Consider the following 22223-nt stretch of genomic DNA (forward strand, 5'->3'; position numbering starts at 1 on the left):
GGAAAAAGTTAGATTTGTCATGGAAAGACTTCCCAGAAGTTTGAAGACTTCCCTGGAGATTTGAAGTCAGAGGGAGACAATGGGGTGAGAACGGGGCAGGGGTCATTAGGTGTACTGAGGTCCAGAGGAAGCGCAGGAGGAAGGATGGAGCCCACAGCGTACATGATTGATCCAAAACCATGTCTCCATTCCTTCTCAAACATCAGTGAAGCTCTCGGATATTAGAACCTCTCACCTGGGAACTAGGGGCTGAGAGGGGTGAGCAACGCCAGCATGAGGTCTGTCCTCACTGAGTGGGCTGCCTAGCGGACTTGGGGCCTGGACACAGGTACATTGCTCAAGCTCAGTACTCTTTCCGATGTATGATTTTGCTTCGTAAAAAAAAGTCCCACTCACTGCTGTTGTTTGGACAGCATCCTTCCAGAGTGTGAGGCCAGGTCCTCGAGGCTGAGCCCACCCTGCCCAGACTTCACTGCATCTGATTATCTGATTATGGTGCCTGGGACGTAGAACTCCTGCCTTGGATGTAGACCTAGGTTCCCACTCAACTCCTTCAGGTTACATGCTGCTGCTGCTAAGTCGCTTCAGTCGTGTCCGACTCTGTGCGACCCCACAGACGGCAGCCCACCGGGCTCCCCCATCTCTGGGATTCTCCAGGCAAGAATACTGGAGTGGGTTGCCATTTCCTTCTCCATCAGGTTACATGAGGGTTACATGAGGCCAGTTAATTTCCCTGAGCCTCAGTTTCCTCTTCTGTAAACTGGAGGCAGTAACTCCCTGCCTTCGAGCAACTGGGATGATCACTGATAATGAATATACAGTGTTGGGCACAGAGTCAGCCTGCAATGAATGAGACCTTTAAAAAGTGTTAAGGTTAATTTTCATGCTTCATGTATTAGACTGCAAATAAAATCCCTAAAAAATAAAATCAACAAGCCACAGACTATGAAAATTAAATATAAAAGGTGTTATTTCACTTCCTTAACAAAAGGATGGGAATATTGCATTTTGAATAAGAAATGATTCTGCTGCCTTGTTACGGCATTTTAAATGAAACCTTTCAGGAATACCTGCATAGCGCTGATGCCGAAGGAAAAATATTTCGATTTTATAGGAAAGAGCTGAAGTCATTACTTTTATGAAGCTTTATAAATGTCACTCAAACACACCGTCTTATTTTCATTTGCTATTGAAGCCTTTACTTATGCAAATCATGACAAATGTTAAGGAAAGCTGAGTTTCCCCTGGAAAGCTAATATAATCACAAAGAAGGAGGAAGAATTACTTCTGAAGGAAAAATCTATATTGCAGCTCTGTGAGTCAGATAAAAATGAAGCTTCCAGAAAAGCTCATTAATTAGTGCTCTGCTTATTTAGAAATTGTGTTAAAAAGAAAAGAAACTGGAATGAGTTTTCTTCCCTTATAGGGAGTGCAAATGCTTGACAAACATTTTCAGGGGGATGTTGCTTCTCGACTGATTGTAAAATAGCACATAACAACTTTCAGGACTCTTACAGTAGTTTGCAATTGTTAATTTTACACATCAGTTTCTTTGCTCACTCTTTTATGTAGACATTTGTTCATATATTTATTTGTTTGGTCACATTTTCACTCATGTATTCATTCAATAACCATTAAGAACCTGCTCTATGCACAGTGCTTTGGTAAGCATTGTGGGAGAAAGAAAGATGAATTAAACGTGAATTTTGTTTTCAAGCAGTTCAGAGTGTAAGAGGGATGACAAAATACCTACCTAAGGAAGGCTGACACTCTTTGGTCTCTCTACCCACATCTTTTTCCCTTGCATCTAAAAATGACTTAAGATACATGGGAAAAAAAATGAATAACAGTACTGAGTGCCCTTCATGGGCAAGACATTTCAGAGGAATTTCTAAAAAATGAGAAGGCAGATGGAATTAGATTGAAGGAAAAATCCATAGTCAAAAGGACATGCTGTCAAATGTGGCAGCAGCAGAGGGTGGTCTTTGCTCTGGAGAGAAGGGTACCAGCAAGAACTGGGCTGTGGGGCAATTGACCGACAGGGTACCTGGCTGGGGTCTAACAGGGGGAGCAACCAGGAGACTTTCTCATCACTCACTCTGCCTTCCTGTGTGAATATCTGACCTCCGTGGAGGGGGAGGGTATGCACAGGGGTGCTGTGCTCCAGAAACAGTGCTTTGGGGCGGAGTAGAGTGCCCCCACCCCTCAGGAGACTTGCTTCTAGTGTAATGAGCAACAGCACAATCTTGTCCCACCCTACCTCCCACTTCCCTTTATCACCAGAGGTAGCAACCAGTCAGATTCTCTTCTGCAAACATTTGACCAGAGTCCAAGGGCATGGAGCTAGTAAAACTGTGTTGGTCACACACAGATTGTACCGCAAACCTTCAAAACCACATGCAAGCTGAATTTAGGGGAGGAGAAATGATGGGCTAGCTAACAGTGGTGCAGATTTGGACAGAAGCAGAGATGGAAGAAGGGTGTGTGTGGGAGGGAGTAGAATGAGAGATATTGATGGACAGGCTGAGAAAAACGGATGACTTGCCAGTTTTCTTATGTGTCAGGTTTGTGTCCCACCTGGAAGTGGTCTCATGAGAGTCCTCTCTCTCTGTACTATAAATTTCTCTTTTCAAAAGTCAAAAGGAATGGATTTATTCTCTTTACTTCTAAAGAATCTCTGATTAAGATATAATTTACTCTGATACCTAAGAGCACCATCATGGTTGCTCTAGGCAGTAAGATAGTTCTAGGCAGTCTTGGCATTTTTCTTCCCTTTCTCCTTCGAATATCAATAAAATTATGCCCCTGAATGTATTTCCCCTGGAGATACAAGGAAGAACCAGCCTTGCATCACAAAAAAAGATAGGAATAATCTTATCCTTTCCTTTTTTGGAGTCCTTCCTGGCTTGCTCACTGGCAACTCCTTGACTTTCAGATATACAACAAATACATTTTTTAATATAAGTATTTCCTAAATATGGCATGGGACACCCTAACATCGAAAAATTTATTCATTGCATGTGTCCTGTATTTATATTGGTTAAATCTGATACACTCTCTTTGCCTGAGTCACCACTGGGGCTAATGTGTCACCTTTGTCCTTCTTACACCAAGATTATTTGTTTTCTAGACTGTGAGCTCCTTGAAGGCAAGAATTATGTCTTATTTTCCTTGGAACCTCTACATCCTAACCTGATACCTGGCACAAATGTTTTCTGAATCAGACTGAAGGGACGATTCTCAGGCCTCATTGGCAAAGTTGGTTGAGGTCAGGGGCCCTCTCTGTCCTTGAGTAGCAAGTTTTCTGGGAGTAAAGGGGCCTGTCACAGGATGAGTTCCATGATCTCACAGTCATGCCGACAGCTGCATCCAGAGTGGACCAAGAACATCTGTCTGAGAAATAACGTGTACAGTACCTTGCAAATGTCACTCCACTGCCCTGGCCCATTGTCATTGATGGCTCGCACTTTAAACAGATACTCGGTGTTGGGGGTCAGGTTGTGTAGCTCCAGATTCTGCTGCATGATGTCCCGAATTTGTCCACAGAGCTCTGTCCGCACATTGTTAGGAGGGGAAGTAATGAGTTCGTAGAATTCCATCTCAAAAGAGTCCACGTCTTCTGTCGGGCATGTCCAGTAAACCTAGGAAGAAATGGCTGTGTTAGTGGGGTATTAGCACACCCTTGCAGTTTTCTTTTGCTTGAAGATCTGTGTTGTTGACCCCATGGGGTAAGTTTAAACTGACTCAGCCCCTCTAGCTGCTGAAGACCTTGTGCAACAGTCTTGAAAGGCTGGGTGATGAGTCCTGATGTGATGTTTACCATGCATTTTAAGAACAGACAGATGCTCCTCTGGCTTCTGTTCCTGTCAGTCAATGTGGAGGTGATCTTGCCCTCTGAACACCACTAATCAAAGTGTCTACCATTTACTGAACACTTGTTATGCATCAGATTCTGTGTCAGACATGGCCGGACTCATGTACTCCTCACAACTCCCTTGGAGGGAGATTTTATTATCCCATTTTACAGTGGGGGGCTTCCCAGGTGGTGCTGTGGTAAAAAGCCTGCCTGCCAATGCAGGAGCCACAAGAGATGCGTGTTCAATCCCTGGGTCAGGAAGAACCCCTGGAGTAGGAAATGGCAACCCACTCCAGTATTCTTGCCTGGAAAATTCCATGGACAGAGGAGCCTGGAGGGCTGGATCCCATGGGGTTGCAGAGTTGGACACAACTGAGTGACTGACCATGTATTCAGTCATTTTACAGTGGAGCTAAGAAAGGTTACATTTAGCAAGTTCAGCTAGAAGTTGAACAGTGTATATATTTCAACCCTTCATTTACATACAAAACAGTCACAAAGAGTGAAATGACTCATCCAAGGAATGGAGACTAAATTTTCACACTCAAAGCATAAAATGCCAACTCTTGGGAAGGGAAATATTAACAAATGTGGATTAGTAGATTGTGCCTGACACACAAATATTTTATAATAACTGTATTTTTAAACAGACATTGCATACTTTATTTAAATTTTCATAAAATTAAGTGTTATTGTGTGTACAGGGAGCTCAGCCCAGTTGCTCTGTGATAACCTAGAGGGGTAGGATGGAGGTTGGGGTGGGAGGGAGGTTCAAGAGGGAGGAGCTGTATGTGTACTTATGGCTGATTCATGCTGCTGTATGGCAGAAATCAACCAACATTGTAAAGCAAATATCCACCAACTAAAAATATAAAAATGTTGTTGTGTATAAAATAGTTAATTTAAACTACTCTTATAAGTATACATATTTTAAAGTTGCTATGAATTTGTATGATTAATATATAATTATTTTTATATATTTACACTTTTAAAAGTGTAAAAAGCTTGACTTATTTAATAAGTCATATAAATGTATAAAGTTTTTAAATATTTTTTGCTTATGAAAATGTACTCCTTTTAAATACAAACTTGGAAAAAACATAAAAAGTATAAGAAAGAAAGAAAATAAACATCTCTTATAATCTCAGAGTTCAGTTAATAATTCATTATTATTTCTTTCCAATTTTAGAATACACACAAACACAAAAATTTATATAATTTGGATTATATTGCTTTGATTCCTGCTTTTTTTCACTTATTACATTTTATATATGTCCCTATATCATTAAAAATTCAGTAAAGCACCATTTTAATAATTGTCCCATAAATGATTTAGTCCTTCTGTAGTTGAACATTTAGGTTGTTTCTAATTTTATCTTCTAATAATGATGCATTGAACACTTTGGGGCATGGATCTTCATCACATTTTTAATCATTTCCTCAGGAGGGATTTCTAGAAATAAAATGGAGTTTTTAGAAAAAACTCTTTAAGATTTTTAAGATACAGAGTGACAACTCATAAGACTAACTTAAAGAGTATTTCCTGTGCCAAAAGGAGACAATAAATTAAAGGTTACCAAAGGAGAAATGTGTAGGGGTGGAGGTCTAAATTAGGAGCTTGGGATTAACACACACACACACTGCTGTATGTAAAATAGATAACTGATAAGGACCTACTATATAGCACAGGGAACTGTATTCAATATTCTATAATAACCTATATGAAAAAGAATCTGACAAAGAATGAATATATGTATATTTGTAACTGAAGCACTCTGCTGTACACCTGAAACTAAAAAATCATTGTAAATCAACTATACTCCAATTAAATCCAAAAACACAAAGCCAAATATCCCCAAACAATAGAGACCTGTTAGTCACTCATCACTTGAGAGAGATGCCAACACTGATTTCAACTTCTGTATTACTGAGCACTATGATTCTTGTGTGAACTATATGCCATGATCCTGAAATAGGTGTATTTCACCTATTCAGGTGAAAATATATATAAGAAAAATGATATTGTTACACCAAATACCACTGTCTGGCAGTAGGCTTAAGAGTCCTATTTCGAGAGTCAGTGACTTCACTGAGTTTTCCTATGTACGTTCCTTTCTTGAATTCATCAAGGGACCATTTACAGGCGGCATAGGGAGATTGTTCTCCAAGCCCAAGTATACAGCAGATATCACCAGTCATTCCCATCAGAGCTAGATTTTGCCAATCTCTCAAGTGGTGTGAGTTGCGTGGAGATGAGACCTAATGCAATCCCTGATACAATGTCACATATATTGCGGGTTTTGCTGATCTAGTATCATTTGGAAGTGTAGGTTCAGCTGCTTAGTTGTGGGTACCTGTTATGTGAAGGGCAGAGTACATTTGCTGTGTCTGACAGCCCATGGGAGGATATGTTCTGTATGTTCTACCTTGCAACATAAGGTTGGAGTCAATTGTAAGTGCCAAAACATAGATTATGATGTTTCAGGAGAATAAAAAAGTAAGACTTGGTCAGTGTCTCCCTTTAATTTTCTTGTTTCTAGATCCTTTGATACTGAAGTGTGGTCTTCTAATTGGCAGCAATGCCAACATCTGGAAGTCTGCCAGAAGTGCAGAATCTCAGGCCCCACTGAGACCCACTGAAGCAGACTCTGCATTTAACAAGATTCCCAGGTGCATGTTAATGTTTGAGAACCACTAGTTTAGGCTTCACGGATGTTAAGTGTCTTTGTGAGTGCTCTCACATCATGAAAACAGAAGGTGGATTCTGCTACGTGGAAGCAGGCCATGGGTTGGCTTGGGAATTGTCCCTCTAGTGACCCCAAGAGGAGGCAAGATATGCTCTCATAGAATACATTTTTTCTTCCCTGGATGCTAATAGAACATTATATAAACATTCAATTTAGCTTCAATCAGCTAGATTTGAAAGGAATGTTAAGAGATGGGCTATTTGTTCATGTTAGGCCAAGAAGGTCAAGGAAGAGTCACCTCCCTTGACACTGAGTAGTGGCAGTTGCAGAGATCTGTGAGAGATACATACCCCTCCCTCACTAAAAGCTGAACCTCAGGAGATAAGACCTGGAATTCCATTGGGGATTATCCTTCTAATCTTTCCAAATCATGAAGAGTCTAGATATTTTCTTTAGAAAAAGTAGCAATTTAGAGGAATCACAGCTGATAGATCATGGAGCCTACTTTTCTAATTTCAATTTCTGTTCTCTTTCTACTGTTACAGGCTTTCCTGTGGGAAATATTACCCTCTTCAAGCAGTCTCTTCAAATTACTTTGGCTCCCAAGTTGCAGTCTCTTTCAATAGAGAAGCTGCCTTTGAAGTGGAATTGGGGCTTTCAGATGTATTTCTAGCTATGAATTAAATATATTGTTTGGTTTAAGCCAATCTTGGGCTCTTAAGATTTCAGGAACTTATTCCTTTTGAATGGACTGACCACACAGAGTCCAGAGGAACAGATCTGAGTGACCAGATCCTAGTGGTCAATGAACTAAGTGCAAACTTTCCTGACTACCCACCTCCCTGCCATAGCTCACACACGCTCCCATCTTTCCTACAGGGCCCAGAACCTTTCTTACCTTGGCAGCTCTTGGATACACCAGAGTCTGGTAGATAACAATTGGGCCTGGAGTCTGCACAGAGCTATCGTTGAATGAGTACCAGTTGTGGAAGCTATTGCTATTCTGCACCGGCTGGTTTTCTACCCCTGCGCTCCAGTAGGTGTAGAGGCCATCTGTGGGCTTGGCAGGTGCAGCTGACTGGGCTCGCCCATAGGCTTCCAGACCTATCTTGGTCTTCTCATAGGCAGGGGCATTGAAGGACAATAAGGAGGAGCTTCGCTGGTATATCTGCTGGTTGTTGAAGCTGTGGGTGCTGAAAGTGACCTTCCTAGCAATCATCATTTCTGAGTGCATGGGGTAGGGGGATGGCAGGGAGTCCCCAGAGGAACACACCTTCTTGGGTCCTGTGGGGAAGAGCTCGTGAATGGCACTGGAGAGCTCAGCGAAGTCCAAGGGCATGCAGTTCAAGGAGTGTAGCCGGAGCTGTGGGTCGGGCCTGAACGTGCTCTGGATGCCATCCTCAATCTGGTCCACCAGGATCTTGGCTGACTGTAGGAATGCCACTTGGCCTGTCTCCTTCAGCGCCTCCTTGGAGTAGGCAATCAGGCCATCCATTTCGTTCACCTTCATGGTAGTGACGTACACATACTTTTCAATTTCCTTCTGCCTGGACACCTCCAGATTCTCTATCTGTTCCATGATGGTTTTCTCTTTCTCCTGGAGAATGCTGCGCAGCTTGAGAAATCCATTTCTGATCTCTTTTCGCTTTACCTCCTTGTCAGCTTTAAAGCTGTTTTTTAAAATATTGAATTCCATGAGGTCATTATCAATTTCATAGCGGACTGCAAAACAACCAAGTTAGTTACTTCAGTTAAATTTTTCAGTTCCCCAGATATCAAAGCCTGTGGCAAACTGGAGCATACTAACTTGGGCTCCAAAGAAGTGGGTGGAAAGGGAGGAAAACCACTTGTTGCTGGGCTGAAAGATGCTAGCATAGGGTTATAAAGTGATTCTGGCCCCTCTCCACACACCCTTCTCTTCCTCTTTGTCTAATATTTCCCTTGGGTATGACAGCCAGCCTTCCCTGACATACTTCCGTCTAATAATTCTTACAACCTTGGGTCTAAAGGTGGAAGTTCAAGGCCACCCTTGATATTAGTTTTCACTCAATTTTACCAGTACGCAAGTTGGACTTGAGAAGAGGTGATGTCACAAAGTGATGGATTTTCCCTATGTGAAAGCTTAAACTTTTGCAGGGGTGGGAGAAGAAATAAATTTCTGTTGACTACTTCTAAATATTGCTTTGCCTCGTTCACCAAAACCCAGCCCTAGACAATAGTGGCAAATCAGTGACAAAGTTCCCCTTCGCTGTGGCTTCTCTTTGACATGTCCGTTTCCTCTGCTGAGGACTTTGATTCCCTTGGGTTCACCTGGACTCTCTGTCTTGCCTACCACACCTCCTACTTCCTTTCCAGAAAGGGTCTGCTGTTACAAGTCAAGGAAAACCAAGTTCATCCTGCAGCATTGACATGGCATTTGGATTTTAAGTCCACTCAACCATTCAACAACCATTTATGGGACACCTATTCCACATCATATACTTTTCTAAGCTCTAGGGATACAGATATGAGTATGAGAGGCCACTGATGCTCCAGGAATGCACAAACCCAATGATGCTGCAGTGCAGAGGATGCCAGGGCAGGGTGAGCATGTGGCCCACCTCTGTCTGTGAAATGGCAACTTCATTGGCTTTACAGGGTTTTAGGCATTAGACAGCAATTTGAATACAGGTCAACCTTCTGTGGTCTATTTTAGAGGCAAGGTCCTCTCCAGGAAAGGCTGACTCTGCAGTGAATTCATAGGCAGAGATCAGTGTCCTGGGTGTTCATTGGAAGGACTGATGCTAAAGCTGAAACTCCAATACTTTGGCCACCTCATGCGAAGAGTTGACTCACTGGAAAAGACTCTGATGCTGGGAGGGATTGGGGGCAGGAGGAGAAGGCGACGACAGAGAATGAGATGGCTGGATGGCATCACTGACTCGATGGACATGAGTTTGAGTGAACTCTGGGAGTTGGTGATGGACAGGGAGGCCTGGTGTGCTGTGATTCATGGGGTCGCAAAGAGTCAGACACAACTGAGCAACTGAACTGAACTGAACCCTTTCCAGATTTTACTCAGCCGTGGGGGTGACCAAATCTTGGTTGGTAGCATGGTCCTGGATCCACAGTAAGTTGGATCTCTGTGGGTGGTGGCCTTTGTGACAATGACGTGCATTAAACCCTAGGGTTCTGGCAGACTGTGAGAAAAGGACGACAACTGTCTTGGTTACCACTGTGACTTGGATATGGAGAGGTGCTGGAAGGGTGTTTGTTGAGTGTAAGCCATCCTGTTGTGTGTTCTAACATCTTCAGGGTGAATGTCAGCAGTGTTGCTTTCTGGTCTACTTTCTGAAGCCCTCATTTCCTCTGCCTACTTCCTTCCTCACTGGCCCAGAAGGGTGGATGGAGAGGCAATGCAGATGGGGGCTGAACAGGGGACTATCAGGATGTGATTGCAGTGGTGCTGAGAAATGCTCCCTGCCCTCCCCATACGCAAGCCCTGCTTGTGACTTAGGGTCCTAGAAATTCCACTTAATGATCCACTGATTCCTTTGACTCTTCAGCAGTTACTCACTGTTAAAGATATTTGAATAGGAAATTCCTTGCTTTATTAGGGATTCGTTAGGTATCTGTAGAGCGGAGTCCAGAGAGACAAGATAAAAATGTCTTGATGAGGGGGAAGGGGGGTTATCAGGAGAGGAGAAAAGAGAGGGGAGACCAGAAGCACCACCTGCCCCCTCCCCACCTCCCCACCAAATGCAGCTTTGCAAGAGCTCTTCTTAGAACAAATTCAGAGCAAGTTCTCTTTCAGGCACTGTATTTAAAATTAACTACTATTTATTAACCATTTATTATAGATCCAATCCATACATTATCATGTATCACACCTTGAATCATATCCATATATTATTATACATTGCATATAACTTCCTATGAGGAAGACATCATTTCCATTTATAGAGGACACTAAGGTTCAGAGAGGTTAAACGACTTTCCAATGTCACATGGCAAGTAGAAACAGGGCCTGTCCCTAATTCTATTTGCCTAACTCCAGAGCCTAATGTTTTTAATTGGCCCAGTTGCCCTTCTCAGCCCTCTGTGAGCACCAGAATCACCTGGGAAACTTGAAAAAAAAGAAAGAAACCTCTTAACTTTACCTGCTCAGTGAATCAGGCTGAGCTGAGGCTTAGGAATCCAGGTGAGAGTGTCTGCAGCTAGATTTAGAATCTAATCCAGGGAACCTTCAGGGGGTCCTGTTAAAAATGCAGATTCTGATGGGGTGGGACCTGAGGCTCTGCATTTCTAATATGCAGTGATTAGAAATTGATTGATTTCTATCAATCAATTTGTTTGATAGAGTGATTCCCATGCTGCTGGACTTGGACCATACTGTGAGCAGCAAGGCACTAAACTTCCGAGCTCCCTTTAGGCCAGTGGTTCTCAACACTGGTGTCACATTAGAATTACATGGGATTTTAAAAAAATCCTCATTGTTTGGCCTATATCTCTATGGGGGCAGGATACATATATCAGTTGTTAGTAAAGCTTCCCACTGGTCCCAGTGAGCAGCTGGACACTGCACAGCATCAACCCAAACTGAATCTTCTCTTCAGAGCCCAGAGCATCTCAAAGTGTGTTCTCAGATCACCTGATTTTAAATTATGTGGAGATCTGCTAACAATGCAGATTTACAGCACCTTCCTGAAAATGAATTGAGTCCTTAAGAACAAGTTTGAGCCCTGGTTTAAAAAAAAATTATTTTTTAACAAGGATGGACAGGCTCAATTCTTCCCCTATATCTGAATGGATATGCCACAAAGGTGGCCCTTTCCCAATGGCTGGGCTCATTGGAATTTGTAGTGATGTCCCTCATTGTCTTGTTTTACAGGTGTTCTGGACTTTGAGAAAATGATCCCAGCGTGACTTTGTTAAAGACCCAGGCTTTCTATGACTGCATAAGGCCCATAGCAGGCTACATTCAGCAACCCCTTCCCTAAACCGAGGCTCTGGAGAATCCAATCAAGCTCAGGCCATGGGTCCCACCTTAAAAAAACCCTGTAGGAGCAAGTGGGGCTTTCATTGGCTTGGCAACATGGCTCCTGTAGGCTTTCTTTAATATAACGGCTTCCCTGGTGCTGTTCCCAAACTTAATAAATGTCCATTGACAAACCATGTTTCTAGGCATGGAGCAATTGAGAAATCAAGGTGTTCCTGAAATAAGATGGTGAGAGGTCCTGAGAGGCATGATTAGCAAGGTCTGTCTCTGACCCACATCTCTGTCCAATGGAACCTTTCTGTGCAGTTCAGGGGAAAGCTGCCCCCTTGTCATCTGTTCAGACATGCTTCTATGGACATCTGACAGAGGAGCTAGGCTGATCTAGGGCATCCTGGTCACCTGACTCCAGGCCACCACTTAGGGGAACAGGCCGCAGGTGGTGGTGGTGGTCGCTGCTGTTTTCCAGTCTCTCTGTCTTTAAATTCTGGCCACTGTGTAGCAGAGTAGGTTGTCAAATGAATGTTGTGGAACTAACACAAGTTTTGGACTCAGAGAGACTAGGTCACAATTTACTAGGGGCCTTGTGCCAATTACTTCTTGGAATCCCAGTTGTCTTATCCATGGAGGAAATTTTAATGTCTGTATTATAAGATTATTGAAAAGATTAGACAATTCTTCTGAAAGGCTTGGGTAAAGTAGGCCTCTGTTCAAGGAACCTATTCCCACTGATAAAAAAGCCTAAAAGAGTCAATGAGATCCTCATGTCTACCCTGGTGGATATACACACAGAAATTATTGGGCTCTTTGCTGATATCTGTAAAATATCATTGTACCAGGTTCCATCATGAGAACTTGAGTCAGTCTCCCTTATAGAAACTACAACTATGGTATATGTAGTATTTACATATACCATGAGCAGGTATGCAGAGGAATAGCAAGCTGTGGACTAGAACATTACTGGCTATTTCTGGGTATTTGCTACCAGTTCATTTACTTTACTGCTTGCGGCTTTGGGGGAAATTTAAAATCGAGGTAAGTCTCAACATCATTTAATTCTTTTCCCCTTCAAATTGTGAAAATACTGCAAGAAATCCATCCTTAAGGACAAAACATCTTAGGCTCACAGAACTTCAGAATACTACAGGATCAAGCTCCTTCATTCTCCAAAGAGCAATATGAGGCCCAAGGTCATGAAAATTATAACCAAGATTATAGAATCTTTATGCATTTGCTATGTGTGAGATCAGTTTTTACATGTTTCAGATAGAGTAACTCATTTAATCCTCACAAGCATCTAATGAGGGAGTTATTACTATTATAACAGGGAAGAACAAATCTGACTCCATATTAGATCTGTTCCTTTCGTTTTAACCTTTGTGTTTTGTTAACCTGTGCTTAGACCTTCTGACTCTGCACATTTTGTAAAAGAATATTGCCTGTAGCCTGAAATATACAAGATAGCCTATTCTCAAGACTCTGATCTTCAAGAGTCCATTCATATAGAGATTAAAAGTTGCAGAACAGAGAATGACATTTGTTTTGTTGCTGGTTTGCAAGAACATGGTGACCTGATCTAGGTGGACAGCTGCAAGAACAAAGGATATAGACGCCAAGAAGTGTGCAGCACCCAACCTTGCCCCTCCCTGACTCTGCCTTTAGAAAAGTGCTTTGCTGAAACCCTTTTAAGAATTCGGGAGTTGGGTGGGGCAGGAGCCACCTGTATCCTTGCACGACCCTGCAATAAACCTTTCTCTGTTCCAAACTCCATTTCAGTTGGTTTGTTTGGCCTCACTGTGCGCTGGGCACATGAACTTGCATTGGGTAACACTATTATCCCCATTTTCCAGCTGAGAAAACCAAGGCACAGGGAGTTAAATGGCTGGCAGTAGTTGCCAGATGTGAATACCGGGCCACTGACTGGCAGCCTGGCTCAGTGTCTCCCAGGGCTTGGACCCCTCCTCCAGGTGGAGCTAAGGCTCTCCGTTAAACAGACCCTCCCAAATCACCTTCCCCATCAGTTCCTGAACTAGGAGTAGTGGAAGGAGAAAAAGGGATCAGGACCTGCTTTGAACTTGGCGATGGCGCTGAAGAGCGCGGCAGCCCTCTCCGAGCAGGCGTCGATGAGGCTGATGGTGTCGTGGCCATTGTGGAGGGAGGTCTTACAGAAGCCGCAGAGCAGCTCATCGTCGTCGCGGCAGTACTCGATGATGCGGCTGGACGGGTGGTGGATGCAGATCTTCTCGTCCTGGTCCTCCGTGCTGGTATCCACGAACACGTGATCCTGCATGGCCACGTCCGAGTGGAAAGTCTTGAGGCACTCGTTGCACAGATTGAGGCGGCAGGTGAGGCAACGCTTGTAGGCAATGCGCTGGCTGCGGCAGACCTGGCAGACGATGGGCCCGCTGGAGCGGTCGAAGCGCCACTTGAGGTAGCCGTGCTGCTGCATGTAGCGCTTGGTGAGGCGGCCGCGCAGATAGTTCTCGGGTAGCTGCATCTTGTGGCTGTAGGGCATGCAGTGCGAGCGGTTGCACACCGGGCAGATGAGGATGAAGAAGTTCTCGGTGACCTCGGCGTGCTTCTGCAGCCGCCGCAGGCACTTCTCACACAGGCTGTGGTGGCAGGGCAGCATGAAAGAGTGCAGGCGCAGGCGGCCGCAGATGGGGCACGACAGGTGGCTGACCAGATTGCTGTTGGCCGTCGGCAGCGCCTTCACCTCCTCCACCCGCGTGTCGCTGCTCCCGATGTGCAGCGCCGTCTTGGAGCTGCAAGGAGAAGCAAACGTGCTAACTCAGGAGACGGCCTCCGTTTCTCCCTCTCGGAAGGAACGGGTGCATCGCTGAGTCGCAGCGCGGTGTGATGGGGAGGAGCACGGGTTGTCCAGCAAACCTGGTTCTAAACCCGCCTCCACCATCCTTTAGCTGGGCTCACACACATAAGTTATTTAACCTCTGTCTGCCTGTCTCCTCATTATAGAATCACTTGATGGGGCTTCTTGAGAAAATTAAAATGGAACTGAATACCTGGATGGCCTTTGAGAAGTCCCTGGAATGCTGTACCTGATATGCAGCTGTTTGTTGTTATTTTTGAGCAAGAGAAAAACAGCCCAGAGAGGCAGGCACTTTCAGCTGGGTATTGGGATTCTGTTGGCCACAGATAACATCACAGAACACCCACAGCAGACAAGGCCATTTTGGGACTGTGGTGAAGCAAAGCAGAAACGAATCACTTCCTCATGTTTGAACTCAGAAGCAAGAACATTGCCCAAACCACAAAAATCACCAAATATCCCCTGTCCTGATTAAAAGCAGTGACTGCTCCTTTTTTTTTTTAAACCAGTAACAGGCTCAACCCTGTTATTTTCATCTTCTATGCAAGATTTATTAAGATTCCCAATAGGAGATTTACCCCTGTGTCCTCACCTACCACGAGCATAAATCCTGTAATAACTTAGTGATGCCTTCCCACTGAGACAACTCACACTTGCTCATGGTGTGTCTCTCTGTTGTTTCAGTGGGACATAAATCCAATCTCCTCCAGCTACAGGTGTGTTCTTCGTGGGTTTTACCTAGAGGGCACGGACATCATTATTATTGTTATCTGTGAGAGGGAACACAGAGATGGGCAAAGTGTTATTCCCAGGAGATTTGACCAGGCGGTCAGTCTCCCAGCCACAACTTGAGTGTTCTAAAGATCAGACCACAACTGTGACTTAAGGGGGTAGAAGCCCCCTTAAGGTTGCACATGATGGAATACACTGCTTTAGAGTTGCACCATTGAGTTGTGTCATCACCTCTGTCATCCTCAGTTTCCTCCTCTATAAATCAAATCTCACAATACTACTTCCTTCATGAGGATTTTGAAGTCTCCCTGGGATAATCCATGGTAAGTGCTTAACTGCCTGGACATAGCAAGCATTCAATAAATGTGCACTGTAATGACTTCATTCTGCTTCTAGCCCGCCCGTGTCTGCAGCAGAGAAAAACAATGGTCAAGTCTGTGAGAATTGTGTGCATCTACCTTATGTGTGTGCTGAACCTTTATCTAATATCTGAGGCTGATTTCATATATTGTAAGAACTGTGGATGAAGTAAGTGCGCACTTGTGAAATTCAAGTGTATATTCTAAGAAATTACAATCAGGGCAGGAGCAGTTTGTGAAAATAAGTGAATTAGATGGAAGGATGATAAGATACTTCAGTTCAGTTCAGTTCAGTCGCTCAGTCGTGTCCGACTCTCCGCGACCCCATGAATCACAGCACGCCAGGCCTCCCTGTCCATCACCAACTCCCGGAGTACACTCAAACTCATGTCCACAGAGTCGGTGATGCCATCCAGCCATCTCATTCTCCGTCGTCCCCTTCTCCTCCCACCCCCAACCTTTCCCAGCATCAGAGTCTTTTCCAGTGAGTCAACTCGTCGCATGAGGTGGCCAAAGTATTGGAGTTTCAGCTTTAGCATCAGTCCTTCCAGTGAACACCCAGGATTGATAAGATACTTAATTTGTGACTATTCCGATCTCTTATCCTCTGTATTAGTGATGTCTGGGGGTTGAGTTTGACATTGTGCCTGTGTGTTTTTTAAACTTTTGCCTTCTTGCAGTCCCTATATGTCCCTGGCTTCTTCCCCATTCCCTTAGCCAGGGACCCAGGTCTCAGAGCCCAGACAGTCAAGTGTGATGCCCAAACACGCTGGAGGGGAGTGGCCTTGTGGTGACAGTGTCCCTATGGAGACTTGGACCCCTGGGAAGATCTCTCTTGGAGATTTGGATGCTGGTATCCAAGCCTGCAAGCCTCAATGTTTTCAGTCTCATTCCTTCTGTGCTTTCCCAGCCTCTCTGCTTTCTCCTGCCCAGGTCCTGAAGGGCTCAACTGGAGAAGCAGGCTAGCTTTACATATGGAAGCTGGATAGCCTACTCCAGTTTGATAAGGTGGGACTCTGAGAATCAGGGTGTGATGTAAAGAGAGATAGCAAGAGAATTCAGAAAGAGGCAGGGAGAGACAAGGGTGTTGGGGGAAGAGGAACAGAGAACACGGTGAGGAGACAGGTGTTAATGGCCCAGGGAGCGGCATGGAGGTGAGAATGACAGTGGGAAATGGAGATGAGCAAGGCAAGGAGGGATGAATGAGCTCAGAGGTGGGAGGAGGAGGATGCTGAGCAGGAAGCAGTGAGGAAGAACAGGGGAGGCAGGGATCAGACACCAGGACAGAGGCCAGATGGGAGGAATATTTTTCAGCGTACCCAGCACAAGCCGCCTGACGCTGTGGTAACGTCTCTGACCATCATCAGAAAGCCTCAGGCCTGGACTCGGATGTTCAGTGACCATCGTTCCATGCCAAAGCAGTTACCAAGCCAAGCAGCCTTGTCTTCTTGTTGAGGTCATGGCCTCTGCTCCTCTGTACAATGACTGCCTGCTCCCAGATTTAGTCCTGTTCCTTTTGTACTTGGGTTCTCATCATATCACCTGTGAGTCTCCTGGCTTCCCTGCTTGTTCCCTCTAGGACATTCTGCACTGTAGCATCACCTGGGGGTGGGGGAGGCTTTTCAAATCCTGATGTCCAGGGCCTACCCCAAGTCAATGAAATCAGAATGTCTGGGGGTGGGGGCCAGGCATCAGTAGTTTGTAAAGATTCCCAGGTGACTTTCATACAAAACAAAGTTTGGGAGTTCCTGGTCTAAGCATCCTCCCAAAGACCAATGTCATCCCCCTCTTGTTGGAATGGCTCCAAGATGCTCCATTCCTGATTTGCAGGAAATGGGGCAGTTGAGAGGAGAGAGGGGTGTGGAAGCTACTTTCTGCTCCTTAGACCTGCGGGACTTGCATTGAGAGCCCCTGGGTTCTCTATTCATGCAAAGATCACAAGAGGTGAATTGAGAGTAACCTTTACTAAGCATCCACTAAGTGCTGACCTGTGTGAGAGAGCATATCCTTCCCTGAATTCACTGAACCTTTGCTCACAGGATTGTTCTTCCAGCCTTGAAAGGCTTCCAGCCTGCTTCCCATCTTTCTGCCTTTCCAAATGCTGTCATCCTAGAGGGCTGAGTTTTGGTCCTTCCCCTGTAAGAAGTGTGCCTCTGCCACCCCAGACAAAGTGACATAGACTGCTGTGGTCAGAGCAGGAAGAGGATGTTCGGTGCCTGACACAGTGAGTTAATGCCCTAAGTGAGTAATTGAGACTTTCAATGCTATGACATCTGGTTAGGAACAAAGAGCAGGCTGGCAGAAGTTCATGGCCATCTGGGGTATTTACTCAGGCCATAGGGTCAAAAGCAGCCTGTGGAAGCTATTGCTTTTCCAAGAAGTGTTGCAGATATGAAGGGTTCAGAGGAGGAAGAGGAAGAGCAATTTATATTTTTATATCACAAAACAGATTTCAAAGTGATATTAATCCTCATACCTCCTGAATCACTGCAGGTACCATACCCTGCATTTTGAAAGACAGCATTTCAATTTAATTTTAATTTAAGCACACAAACTCTGGGTTCAACTTCTGACTATATCTTACTAGTGGTGTGATCTTGGGTCATTCAACATCTTAAATGCTCAGTTTCCTCATAGGTGTGGTGGTCATGGGGCAGGGATTACCTGGGGTCATGCACATGGGTCCTGGCAAGTCGTTTTTACACTAAGCATCAGCTATTATTATTTTGTAAAGGTGAGAGAGGTGGAGTTCAGGAGAGCTCAGCACTCATATGGGGTGGGGCTTGGTTTGGAACTCAGGTCTGTACTGGTTAGTGGCTGTTTAGGACACCTACACTTCATTGCTGCAAAATCCTTTTTTGAAGTGGAAGTAATTTTTATTGCTACATTTTGAAATGCAAACAAAAGTATTTAAAATAATAACATCATTCAATATATATTTTTATTGTTACATTAAGTACAAAACAGATTATTTGTAGTATTTTTTAGCTCTCTTTTCCCCTTCTAGTTTTATTGAAATGTAGTTGACATTTAGCAATGTATAAGTTTAAGGTGTAGAATATAATGATTTGATTTACAAATATCAGGAAGTGATTATTACAGTAAATTTAGTGACCATCCATCTTCTCCGACAGATAAAAATTAAAGAAATGGAAAAAAATTAAAAAATTTTTCTTGTGCTGAGAACTCTTAGGAGTTATTCTCCTAACAACTTTCATATATAACTGACAGAAGCATTGTATTTATCCTCTTGTATATGATATCCCTAGTACCTATCTTTTTAAAATTTTATTTTATTTAACTGGAGGACAATCACTTTACAGTATTGTGATGGCCTCTGCCATGCATCAACAGGAATCAGCCATAGGCATAGATGTGTCCCCTCCCTCCTGAACCCCCCTTCCACTTCTCTGCCCACCCCATCCCTCCGGGTTGTCACAGAGCACTGGCTTTGGGTTCCCTGCATCATACACCAAACTCCCACTGGCGATCTATTTGACATATGGAACCTATCTGTCTGATAACTGGAAGTTTTTATCTTTCGACTGCCTTCATCCGATGCCACATCCCCACCCTCTGCCTCTGATAATCTACTCTTTTCCTGTGTTTGTTTCTTTCTGAAGTGTAACTGACCCACAACACTATGTTAGATCCTGTTATACAACACAGTGATTTGATATTTCTGTGCATTTCCAAATGATCACCACGGACGTCTAGTTACCATCCGTCACCATACAAAGACCATGTGATATATTTGTACCACGACACAGTGTAACCAGGACTTCCCTCGTGGCTGCTGCTGCTGCTGCTAAGTCACTTCAGTCGTGTCCGACTCTGTGTGACCCCATAGACGGCAGCCCACCAGGCTCCCCCGTCCATGGGATTCTCCAGGCAAGAACACTGGAGTGGGCTGCCATTTCCTTCTCCAATGTGTGAAAGTGAAAAGGGAAAGTGAAGTCGCTCAGTCGTGTCTGACCCTTTTCGACCCCACGGACTGCAGCCTACCAGGCTCCTCCATCCGTGGGATTTTCTAGGCGAGAGTACTGGAGTGGCTTGCCATTGCCTTCTCCGTCCCTCGTGGCTAGATGGTAAAGAATCCACCTGCCAATGCAGGAAACATGGGTTGGATCCCTAGGTGGAGAAGATCCCCTAGAAATGGCAACCCACTCCAGTATTCTTGTCTGGGAAATCCCATGGACAGAGGAGCCCGGGCTACAGTCCGTGGGGTTTCAGAGTCGGACATGACTGAGCAGCTAAAGAAAAAAAATGTAACTAGAGTTAATTGCTAGCAAGTTCTTGGCCTCTCCTTTTCAGAAAAGGAGGTGGACTTGGGGCGGGGTGGCTGGCCTGCCCTGTCCCCAGCGTTGGAAGGGCACTCCCCAGGTTTCCGGAGTCACGGTGGCCCGAGTCAGGTGCGCAGCACTTACGAGGTGCGGATGCTCCGGAGGAGGCCCTTGCGGAAGGTGATGGTGACATTGCGGCAGCATCGACTCTCGTAGTAGTAGCACTTGAGGTTGCTGCTGGCCGTGCAGCAGCACTTACAGTTGGGGTCGTTGGCCCAGGAGCAGCAGCACCAGTGGCAGTTGGGGTTCTCGGAGCAGGTGCAGTGGCAGCACTGGCAGTTGCGCTCATCTTTGTACGGGCAGGGGAAGCAGGTGCAGTTCCGCTCCGAGGTGAAGAGGAACTTGCAGCACAGGCAGGAGCACAGCCGCGGACAGCATCTCTGCCATGTACAGCACGGAGAGCAAACGCACATGGCAGTATCCATGGCGCCTACATGATGGCCACCCGCGGGGACGTGCTGAGGCCTCCTCCACCAGAGTCCTGCTGTCAGTTCTCCCGTGGAGGGGACCCTCCTCCCCCTGATGAGGCCCCGTCAGCTTGGAGGTTGTAAGACGTTGGCTGTTATGAGGCCTTCACAGGTGGTGTACTTGCTAGGAAGCCCATGGGCTGGCATTTACATAGATCAGCCCCAGGCCATTTGCTTATGTCATAATCCCTGTCTCCCCACCATGTCTCACCATAAAGGGTAGGAGGGAGGGTGGGATCTGGGGGGTAGTGGCAGGAAGGCTGATGGACACTCCCTGCTTCCAGAGGACCAGTTCCAGAAGAGTGTCAATGCAGAGAGCAACCTGGAGGTTTAGCTGTCGCTTGGCACCTTTGGGGTTATGAGTTGGATTTCAGAAGCTATTTCTCTTTCCTTGGAACTTGGGCAAGTTGAGGCAGGGGTATGTCTTCATGGGCCGAAAGGCCTGGGTATGGTGCATTGGAAGAATAGAGATGGTATTCCTCTCCTTGGGCTGTTTTTGCATTGCTAGAAATCTTTATTTGATGAACAAAGTGCAGTGCTTACAAATAATAATGCCATATATAAAGGGAATGACCGTTTGTAGAAAGAATTAAAGGAAAAAAAAGATATAGGTTCTTTAAGGCACTTCTTTCTGTAGTCACTGAGTTTGTTAGTCACTGCATAGTCACTGCTGATTTTCATGAGGCTTCAGGCATAAGTCACTCTGAATATTTCTTGGCTTTTTTTTTTTTTTTTTGGAGGCTCATGGAGTTTGGCTGAGACTCAGGTTCTATTTTCTATGCCCCTGCCCTCCTCCCCAGTCCCATCCTACTGTATCCCTTTTATCAGGAGGCTGGAATTCTACACAAGACTCTTTATCTCTGCTTTTATCATTAATATATGCTCAGTATCTCTAGAAATGACCTTCTATTTTAGGGGAGAATTTTGCTTTCCACTTTATGCAGCTTGCAAAGATTAAAAGAGCAGAAATTTCATGATCATACCGTATATATGGTATGAACACTGTCTTATTTTTTGTCCAAAAAGAAACAGAAGTGAGAGCCAATTTGGCTGCAGGAATTTATTGCATAATATATTATCTCTCCCTATGATTATCACCTTTATAATAAGAAAGAACATTCACTGAGTGCTAGGTGTTCCATCCACACTTTGATTTTAGGTCCCTACAGATGAAAATTCTGGATCATAGGCTCTGCTTGACATATTTATTTTTAATTAATAAATTGTTTACTTAAATGAACATGCCAGTTCATACTGATAGCAGCGGTGTATGAGACACTTTTCCCCACATAGTTTCCCAAATTCAGTTTTGTCCATATTCTTATCTGTTCTTCAAACACAGAGGTTTGCATTTCATTCCTGAATTTACTTTCACCGTTGCTCTCGGCAAGACTTCCTCTTTTTTTTAAAAAAAAATGTTTTTAAACTTATTATTAAGATATAATTACATATACACAATTGAGTATTTTTCAGCCATCAAAAAGAATGCATTTGAATCAGTTCTAATGAGGTGGATGAAATTAGAGCCTATTATACAGAGTGAAGTAAGCCAGAAAGAAAAACATCAATACAGTATACTAATGCATATATATGGAATTTAGAAAGATGGTAACCTTAACCCTGTATACGAGACTGCAAAAGAGACACAGATGTATAGAACAGTCTTTGGGACTCTGTGGGAGAGGGTGAAGGTGGGATGATTTGGGAGAATGGCATTGTAGCATGTATATTATCATATGTGAAATGAATCACCAGTCCAGGTTCGACGCATGATACCTTGGGGCTGGTGCACGGGGATGACCTGGAGGGAGGATATGGGGATGAGGGAGGTGGGAGGGGGGTTCAAGAAGGGGAACACATGTACACCCGGGGCGGATTCGTGTCAATGTATGACAAAACCAACCAATATATTAATGTAAGGTGATTTGCCTCCAATAAAATAAAAAAAAAAGGAAAAAAAAATAATTCACTGAC

At 44.5% G+C, this 22223-nt stretch overlaps 1 protein-coding gene across 2 annotated transcripts in view; it reads right to left on the reverse strand.

Annotated features, from left to right (window-relative positions):
* The window catches only part of TRIM42 (tripartite motif containing 42), a 36212-nt gene extending 16005 nt beyond the window's left edge, over positions 1 to 20207 (reverse strand). For both annotated transcript variants that reach the window (XM_088845297.1, XM_055419292.2), the window contains exons 1-4: positions 19867 to 20207; positions 13583 to 14283; positions 7442 to 8265; positions 3417 to 3641 (exon numbers count right to left, since the gene is read on the reverse strand). In XM_088845297.1, the coding sequence (XP_088701423.1) occupies positions 3417 to 3641; positions 7442 to 8265; positions 13583 to 14283; positions 19867 to 20207 (2091 nt within the window). The remainder of the gene's footprint in view (positions 1 to 3416; positions 3642 to 7441; positions 8266 to 13582; positions 14284 to 19866) is intronic.
* Between the last annotated feature and the right edge of the window lie 2016 nt (positions 20208 to 22223).

Source organism: Moschus berezovskii, chromosome 1 (genome assembly GCF_049115385.1).
Source record: "Moschus berezovskii isolate FMDL1 chromosome 1, NW_MosBer_1.0, whole genome shotgun sequence".
Taxonomy (NCBI): domain Eukaryota; kingdom Metazoa; phylum Chordata; class Mammalia; order Artiodactyla; family Moschidae; genus Moschus; species Moschus berezovskii.